General features: G+C 51.9%; 1 protein-coding gene across 1 annotated transcript; it reads right to left on the bottom strand.

Moving 5' to 3' along the window:
- Positions 1–7,479: 7,479 nt before the first annotated feature.
- RTL6 (retrotransposon Gag like 6) lies at positions 7,480–9,637 on the bottom strand. The gene has a single exon (XM_008050752.1). It carries the CDS (start codon positions 9,579–9,581, stop codon positions 8,862–8,864), a length of 720 nt encoding a protein of 239 aa, XP_008048943.1. The 5' UTR covers positions 9,582–9,637; the 3' UTR covers positions 7,480–8,861.
- Positions 9,638–9,700: the final 63 nt, after the last annotated feature.

Genomic DNA, 9,700 nt, shown 5'->3' with positions numbered 1-9,700 from the left:
GTGGCTGGGAGTGGCCACTGCACTCCAGTCTGGGTGCCAGAGTGAGACTCCAACTCAAAAAAAAAAAAAAAAACCTATATGGATCAAACTGCAAATTTCATACAGGACATGAAATAGGATTTAAATAAATAAGAGATGTCATCTCTTCCCAGAGTAGACAGCTGAGTGTTGCAAAGATGTCAATGTTTTTTCAAAGACATTTATAGGATTAAATTCTAATAAAAATTCAAACATAATTTTCTTTAATTCTAAGTTCTATCTGGAATGATCTGAGTTTGTAAGAATGTATGCGTGTATGTGTGTGTGTGTGTACATTTGTGTATTTGCAAGTAAGAAAAGACTAGAAAAAATATACAAAAATTTTAACTGTGCTTTTCTAGGTGATGTGATTTTTATTCTCTGCATATTCCATATTTTTAAAAAGTGTTTGATATGTACCTATTACTATGATAATCCAGATGCATCAATAAATGCTAACCAGTTAAGTTCATCAGAAGCAAGTCAAATGAAGAACAAGAGATGAGCCAGTCATGAGCTTGGACTCAGGTCCCTGCTCCTGGCTGTGGGTGGTGTGTGCGTCCTGGGGTGTCAGGCCTTCCAGCTGTGGGTGGAGTGTGTGCAATGGGGAGTCAGGCCCCCCAGCTATAGGTGGAGTGTGTGCCCTGGGATATCAGGTCCCCCCAGCTGTGAGTGAAGTGTGTGCCCCAAGGAATCAGGTTCCTGACACAGAAGTCAGTGGTGGGGAGGCTGGAGGTGGTGTAGGCAGGTCCCTAGAATAGGAAATAGGGATAGAGGAAGGCTATGGAGGGCTGAGGGTAGGGGGAGGTGAGAGGCAGCGTCTGCGCTTTCATCACCTCTAGCTCTTATTTCTTGGCGGTGACTTCCTCCTTTCCCTCTGCAGTGATTTTAAACAGACCTACTTTTAACATCCTTTGTAGGTAGCTCTATTATTTCCACCCAGGAGGAGTCTTCCCACATGTGGGTCTGGTGACTGGCTGCCGCAATGCCATTCTGTCCTGCATGCTTTGTTTCTGGGGCTGTCTCCTGCAGAGTTTCTCCCCTGCTGGGACTTTGGTCCCTGGATCTCTCCCCATGGGGTCCCCGGTTGTGTCTGCCCTGGCCCTCCAGGGCACGCAGTGCTACCCTCAGGGCTCGGTGTGGGGCTCTCATCCCCGGCATTCCATATACTTCTGGGCTGGCACATGCACACCACACACAGCATGTGGGATAGACCCTGGACTGCAAGTGACCTGCTTCTGCCCGAGCCATGGGCAAGCCGCTTGTGGCCACAAACCCAGGCAAGAATTTCCAGCCCCCACCACGGGCAGACAGCACATGGTGCCCAGTTACTGCTTTCATTTCAGCTTGCAGGAGATGTTTCCACTTCCAGTCCATGGACATCTCCTTGTATTACTTTCAATTGCCCCTACCTACATTCCGTGCGGGTTATCTCTGTGTGTGGTGTTGGTGTTACCGTTTTCATATCACGTGTTTGGACCTGAAGAGGGAGGTCTCATTATAAACTCAGTCATGACCCTAAATCAGAGCTGTAGTCCTGTGTAAAGGTGGCACGCTGGAAGCACAGTGGTGAAAAAGCAGGCTCTGGAGTTCCTTGGCCAGGTTCGAATCCCAGCAATGGCCCTCCCCGCTGTGTGACCGTGGACAAGTTACTTAACCACTTTAGGCCTGTGTCCTCAACTGTCGAGGCGGGATAATAATACACTCACTCTCTTCTTGAGGATGACATGAGAGGGACACTGGCGAGCAGCACAGCACAGCCGCATATGGACACCTAGGGAGACCCAGCAATTGGCTTTCTAGAAAAGTTGGGCCCGAGGTGAGGATGTCGTCCGTCAGCAATCACAAAAGCCATCACAAACTGAAGTAAGAGGTGGGTAAAAAGTCTGACGAGGGAAGAGGGTGTCGCAGGTCACAGGCCTGCAGGAGGGCTCTGGGCAGTGCTCTCAGGATCCATACCACTGAGGAGTCGGGCTTCGGTGGAGTGCCATCCAGGGCCTTAGTGGGTCCCTCCATCCCTCGGAGAGTTCTGGAGCTAGCTGGCTCTGCAGGACTGTCCCACATCCACCAGGCACCGGCTGTGCACTGCCACTGAAAGGAGGCCCGCATATCCTTGAGTGACGTGGCGCCTTCACTCGAGGGAAGACTGGGAAAGAATCTCAGCTGGGAGCTTTCAGCTGCCAGCACTCCCAGGAGCCTGAAGGGAGCACTTGGTCCTGGGATGGAGCCTGGGGGACCCAAGGCAGCGGCCCCAGGGGCAGACAATCGCCACTACCTGGAGATGCTGCTGAGACTGTGGAAACCCAGTCAGTCTGCTGAATCAACGGAAGAACCACTAGTAGTTCGGCTACTACGAGTTCAGTGAGTGGCCAAACGGCGCCGCAACAGACATGGTTCCCACATGTCAGCAATAATCTCTCGGTGAGTACACAGGAAGCGGATGATACTCACAACTGGAACCTATTGACTATAGAAAAGCAGTCCCAAGGAATCATTTGGCTACTGGGATGTTTACGGCAGCATCGTTTATGACAAAAATTATAAACAAGTTAAATTTTCAAAGGAAAGGAATCGTGTGAGTCAAAGGTAGCGAATCCAGAGATGAGAGGTCAGTTACTTAAGAAATATATTTTCAAAGACAAGTTGGTCTTGGCCAGCTCTTGTCATATATTAAGTATGCACAGTACAATCCCACTCTGCAAAAAAAGGAGAGAATGGGATGAAAGGCATGTGAGGCTTGCTGGGGCTTCTGATTCTGCTTGGCTGCTGGCTGCGATATGACTAGTCTGTGTGACACGGACCCAAGCTTCTCACCCACTGTCTTAACCACTGGGCAGACACTGGGCAGCTTCCCTGCTGGGCTGGGGCAAGGTGCTAGGGGTGAACGCACGTGAATCAGACTGCAGCTCTGTCCTCAAAGGGACGGGGAGACACCCGTAGGCTCAATAAGGTGCTCACTTAACAGTGCAAGCCTGGGGTGGGGCATGGCGGAAGCACAGCCACTGGGTCTCTCCCCTGGCCCAGGCTCAGGGAGGTGTCTAAGAGAAGCAGCATTTGATCCTGGTTACCACAGCAAGAAGAGTAAGGGAGGGCGGTAAGAAGAAAGGCCGGCTGGCCAGCCTGCAGAGGGCAGTAGTGGTGGACACAGAGAGCCAGCCTGCTCTGGTGATGGGGCAGGTGTGGGAGAGAGATGGCGAGGTGAGGGGGACACTTGGATGCCTGGGCTCGGCATGACGTGGATAGAGACGGAGGCTCCTCAGGACATCTTCAGGGCCACAGGGTGAAATGCCACCAGGCCGGCACATGGGAGCTCAAAGCAAGAGCAAGTCTGTGGTCACTGAGGGTGGAGGTCCAGTCCAGCTCATACGGCCAGTCTCCAGCCTCAAACTGGACGAGACAGAGGGATGAAGAGGGGGCTGGAGTCCTAGACTGACCCTCCACTGCCAGGCAGAGTGAAGAGCCAAGTCCTTGAAGACCTAGGAGCAGCCACGTGGGAATATGTGCTGGGCGCTATGTGCACTCCAGACTCTTCCACAGCAGAAGACACTGACTAAGTGACAAGCTAGCCAGATAGGACAAATGTTTACCCCATTCCCAAACCGGCCACCAGTCATAGAACAGCGCATGTGAACCTCAGGGCAAGGTCTCTGCTGGCTGGGAAGGTTCACCCAGCCTGTGACAGCCCAGTCCCTACACAGAACCCCGCACAGGGCTCCACCCACCACACAATCCCCCAAAGCAGTCATGCCTTTCAAGGCTCGTACCTGTTACCGGGATTTGGGGGGAAACCTTAGGATTAATTTCAGTTCATCTAATGAGAATAGCTAAGAAAGTCTGAAGGAGAACCCTACTGGCTATGAATAGAAATTATAAAACCCGAATCAGTCAGAATAGGGAAATACTGAGCAAAATAAATGTATTAACTAAATATAATGCACAAGATTTCCGTGTGATGAAGGAGCACCACGAATGGGGGAGAAAAGGAATTTTGTGTCTCAAAATGTTTAAATCTTTGAAAGAAGTCTATTTGAAGCCTCGTCTCACATTACATGCCACATTAATCCCAGAAGTAAGTTCATTAATTCCGGAGGGAGTAAAAGGCCTGGAGTCTTAAGCAATGAAGGAACAATGGTGATGTTTGCAGGACAGCCTGTTCTCCCTAGACTGGGGTCCTCAAGGTGGAGCGAGACCTGAAAGGGTCTGTGAAGTGAAACTGCTTTCATAATATACAAAAACATTACCTGGCCTTCCCATGTTAGCTCGTAAGTGCGCAGTGGAACTTTTCAGAGACTACATGGCATGTGATCTTGCAAGTGACCAAGCACAGAAGCAGGTAGGAGACTCCAGCTGTCTTCTATGAAGGAGACATTAAAGAAGTCTGCAGAGAACGTAAACAATGCCTCTTCTCACTGAAGTACTTTTTGTTTTGGAAAATAAAGCTTTTATAAAAATATGCTATTTAACTCATAATAAGAATGTTTTTACTTTCAAAATAATTATCTTAAAACTTTCCATTTAAATTTTTATTAGGGTAAACATTAAAGATAAAACCTACATAAGCAAAAGTCTTCTGTGGTCCTCAATGATTTTTTATCAGTGCAAAGGGATCTTGAGACCAAAAAAGTGTGAGAATTTCTCAGACCATCCACTCTGTGGCAGGGCTGTGGTACCCACGTATGAATCCAACACCTGGCAGACCCATTCCTGCAGCTAGTTCAACACACATTTACTAAGTACCTACTGCGTGTCAGGCATTGTTGTAGGCACAGACTTGAACAACACACATAAAATATACCTGCCTGCCTTGTGTTAGAGTCAAGTGGACACAGTGATAAGTGAGAGAACGGACTGAACTACACATGGCAAAATTTCAGCAAGTTAAAACACACACACAGCGTAAACACCTAGAAACATCTGCGGCAAATAGGACAGACACCAGGTTAATATCTTTAATATGTAATGAGCTCGTACAAATTGATCAGACTCCAGTAGATAGAGCAAAGGACACTGACAATCCACAAAAGAGGACATAAAACTGTTTAACATGAAAAGGTGTTCAACTCTGCTAGAAATCAATTAAATGCAAACAAAAACAATGCTATTTTTTCATGATCGAATTGGCAAATATTTAGTCAGACGATAATACCCAATACTGGCAAGATGGACACACTGATCCTTGGTGGTGGTATAAGTAGATATAGACATTTCTGAAAACCTGTCAACATGTAATACAAGTCATAAGGGTTTTCATATTCTTTAATTCAGTAATCCCACTTCTGGGAACCTACCCTAAGGAGACAACTTGACATTGGAAGTAGCCTTATGCACAAAGATAGTCACCCATTTATAACAGTGAAAAGTTAGTAACATCATTAGTGATCAGCAACCAGCTCTCTTGTCCATCCAGTCGATGGAAGAGCGGCAGCCATTCCAAAATAAAATTAGTAATGGCAAGGGGAGGTGCCCACAATCTGCTCAGTGGAAACAGCTACACAAGACGGCACCATTACAGAAGGCATCACAACTATGTTAAAACAAAAAGCAAAGAAATTGGGGATGGGGAGTCCTGAAAGGAGAGACACCAACATGTGCTATTTTACTTTCTTTCCTCTACTTGACTTTCCAAACTTTCTCCAACATGTAGGTTCACGTGGAAATGAAAAGACCTCCTAGGTGGTGTTGCGTATGTAGGGAAAGAAGTGTCCCGTGGAGGTGAGGAGCCAGGCTCCCCTCAATCCCCACCGCCTCTATGCTGCGCTGACTGCCACCACACTTGACCTTCGGACCCTGAGAGCGACAGGGGAGAGCCGCCAGTCCCTGTGCGCCAGGTGGTTATGGAAGGCTGGCCCCCAGCCTCCTCCATGCACTGAGCCTTCCTTTCGGCCAGCAGGCTGCTTCCGCCTCCCCGTCCCAGGAGCCCCCATCTCGTGCCTTCCTCTAAGCCCAACACCAACGCATCCAAGCAGTGGTGAGCGGAGTCTGGCGGACTTGGTGGGAAGGGGGCTTCCACAAGCATCTCTTCCATCCTCCCCTGCTGCTCTCCCCAGGAGGTGGCCGCAATGTGTCCTTTTGTCCAGTCCCAGGACTTGTTCCCTAAGTAGACCTGGCCCATGCCCTGCTCTCCCTCCATCTGTCTGTTCATCCCCCTCTAGGTGGAGCTTACCTACCAGATGGGGTACCATGTGGCTCAGAGAGTAGCCACAACATAGTCCAGATGGGGTCAACACCACGGGACACAGAAACCTTCCCTTCGTGTGTGTTAACACTACTGCCTGTCCCTTTTATGAGTCAACACTTGTTTTAATTTTTAGAGAAATTTTAACCCCAAAATATATACAAAGCCTCTCCCTTCCCCTTTCTTCTTCAGCTGATCCCACCAGTCACTGGGGTCTCCCTCTGGGTCTGCATTGGCTCAGGCTCATCCTCTTTAGCTGGAGACTAAGGTGTCTTCCAAAAAGGTCACCATGGGCTCCACAACTCTCCAACATGAAGGTTGGAGACCCTCTCTCATCTGCTCCACGTTCCAAAGCGTAGGGAGCCATCAAGAAGGTCCTAAGTGCATAACAGCCCAAGCCCACAAGCTAAGCACCAAGAAACAAAACAAGTCACCAAGCCAAACAAAGGCAGAGCACCAGCTTGGACAGCCACAACACCCCATATGCAAAGGCCCCGGTCATAGGTACGACAGGGAGGGTGGCCAGCCTTTCCTAGGTAGCCCTGGCCCAGTGTGTACAGCAACACACTGAATCATGGTGCCTAATACAAACATTGTAGCCCTTTCAAAAAGCCACTCAGGTAGAGAATGGCGAGACAACAGAGTTCTCGCTCTGCTTCCATGCTGGGTCTCCTACCCTGGCTGGGCTGGGCCACAAGCTGGGCCCTGGTGTCTTTTCCCCTGGTGTCCTTCCCCTGAGGCACCTCTACCCGGCAGGTGCTGGTTTGCCAATGCAGCTGTTGGAGACAGAAGAGAACTGAGCACAAAGAAAAAGTGATCTGTATACCTCACACCAGTGCCCCCCGCCCCGAAGGGTAGCCCCACTGTGTGTCCTCCCTCCATTCATGAGAATGAGCACCATGGTCCCACCTGAACAGCCTTGGCTGGAGTCCAGGGAAACCTGAAGCCTGTATTCAGGCCATTGTTCAGCAGGGCAACTGGGCTAACAGAGTTTACAACGAGTGGGCGGCAGTGGTCTGCAAATCCCAGCAACCACTGGATACCCTTGATCTCTCAAGGCAGTGGTGCCTCAATGTCGCAGCCACTTTTCCCAGCATCATCAAAACTCTTGGGAAGAGAAGATGGGTCCCAGGATCCAATCTCTAGGGTCCCAAGACATATACATGCCTTTGGGTGGGTGCAGAGAGGGGCAGAAGAACCCAGGGTAAGATACCCCATCTCCCTCCCATGGTCCAGGCGTCAGGTAAATGTGGTTCATTTGGCATTGAAATATGGCAGGAGTGTCACAGTCCAAAGGGTTGGGCCAAGTTCAGGTTTTCTTTATCCCCCTGTGAAGAAGCACAAGGTATTTCAGAACTAGGACATGTGTGCCAGTTCTGCATGTAACCACACTGAGACCACGAAAGTCCACAGCTCTTTGCCCTTACAAATGGCACTGAGAACTGGCTGGAGTTGCCAGAGGCACACAACCCCCTGCCTGAAGTGCTTACGGATGTGCCCCAGAGGAGCTAGGCCTCCAAGTATGAGAGGGAGTCTGTCTTCTCCTGCACAAAGGCAGGTCATCTGACCGCAGGCATGGGGAGGGCATGCTACATGGCGCTGTGGAGACCTAAAGACGGCATGAGTGGCTGCAGAGATGGCCACATGGCATCTGAATGGAGACAGGAACAGGTCTCAAGCTGGGCAGCCACAATGACACGGGGCAGAGATGACTGACCACCAGCAGCTAATGAACACCAGGGAAGGTGGCCAGGCTTTCCTAGGCTGTGTTTGCATTGAACACCAGTCACTAGTGCCCAGCCCTCAGCCCGCTGTGGCCCTCAGGCATGGACATGCATGAACCTGCTGCCTGTGACAGCCTGATGGAACTGCTCGGTGGTCTGAAGGCCACCCTGACTTTATTTAGCAGGCAAGTTCCAGATTCCCCAGATTCCCCAAATTCCGGGTGCCATCAGAACACTGGCAGCTGACAGAGACGCGTTCTCTGAGGGATTCCCCCTGGCTGCAGTATCACAGCCATGGGCGCACTAGATGCAGACGCACGTGCAGAGCGAAGCTGCCCCAGAAATGCTAGAACTATGAACCTGGCTGTGACCACCTGGCCACTCACAGCAGGGAGGAGGCCCCTGCCTACTACACTGGGCCCTGGCAGGCCGGTGGTCATCTGTGGGCAGGAAGCAGACCCTCTCCAGGTACACCCACCAAGCCACCAGCCTAGCCAAACTAGCGTCCTTCTGTCCAGAGCTCAGCAGTTGAGAACGGGACAACCAGGAGAGGAGGGTCATGGGGGCCTGCAGAGGACAAGAGTAGGAGCATCCAGGGACCAAGGGCTGGGAGGGGCCAGCCCATGCGGTCCAGCGTGTGCTGAGGAGTGGGTGTGCCTAAATAGCAGGGCTATAGTCACCGGAAGAGTTGGGAGTACAAGCAAGAGGGAGGGGCGCATGCAGTGAGCTGCAGGTATGAAGCCAGCACATACAGGAAGCACAGCAGGTGCATAACCAGGGCGCCAGCAGGGATGGAAGGAAGGTCTCCTCATGGAACAGGTCTGGTGAGGCAGGAAGGAACGTCTTCAACAGGGGTGATGCTGCTGTATGCACATTTCTTCTACACAGCAAAGAGCCTACACTACCCGGGTGGCTGCGGATGCAACCAAGGAGGTGGCAGATTCTTAAAGGTTCCGAGCTCGGGTGGGCAGGGCCGGAGCTGGACTAGTCCCGTTTGAAGCTGGGTGCACAGGGCAAGGCCCAGTGCCTGTGGCTGCCAGCTGGCGACAAAGCATCTGCCTCTCTCGGACGGCCCTGTTCGAGGCAGAAGTCTTCCTGATTTGGGCACGCCGTGCATGCCGGAGTGGAGACTTGTAGGTTCTCCGCAACTCGGCCAGGAACCCCTGATAGTTGTTTCGCAAGGGGCTGTCAGGTTGCATGTGGGGGATAGCCCACTTCTCTGCCTCCCCCGTCAGTCGGGACACCAGGAAGGCCACGCGCTCGGCCTCGCCTGGGAAGCGAGAGGCCTGGAAGATCATGAACCTGTCCATCTGCATCAGGAACCCGGCCAACTGGCCCGGGTCTCCGGAAAAGGGCTCAGGCAGAGAGGTTGGAGGTGTGGTCATGGGTCGAGTCCCATTCGAGGCAATCGCAGAGATGGGCGGGGTGATCTGCAGCGCTCCCGGGATGCGCGCCCTGGTGCGTAGCAGGGTCAGCTCGGCCATCACGCTCTCCAGCATGTTGGTGAGGTTGGCCTTCTCCGCCCGCAGGGTAGAGGCCTCGCGCCTCAGCGCCGAGTTGGTGAGGCGCAGGGAGGTCAGGGTGTCGATCACGTCATCCATCTGGGCGGCCGAAGACGCCGCCGAGGCCGGGCTTTCGGCTTTGGACGTCTGCGGCTGCACCATGCTGGCCGGAGGGCAGCCACAGGCTGAGACAGACGGGGGGGCCAAGGCGGTAGGGTAACCAGTACCCGGGGGCTGAAGCAGGGGGCCCACGCAGAATCGGGGGGGGTGCAAGACGAGAG

The sequence above is a fragment of the Carlito syrichta genome, unplaced genomic scaffold (assembly GCF_000164805.1).
Source record: "Carlito syrichta isolate Samal-C Ts95f unplaced genomic scaffold, Tarsius_syrichta-2.0.1 Scaffold153636, whole genome shotgun sequence".
Taxonomy (NCBI): domain Eukaryota; kingdom Metazoa; phylum Chordata; class Mammalia; order Primates; family Tarsiidae; genus Carlito; species Carlito syrichta.
Note: the sequence above shows the minus strand (reverse complement) of the source record. Positions and strands in the feature narration are given on the sequence as shown.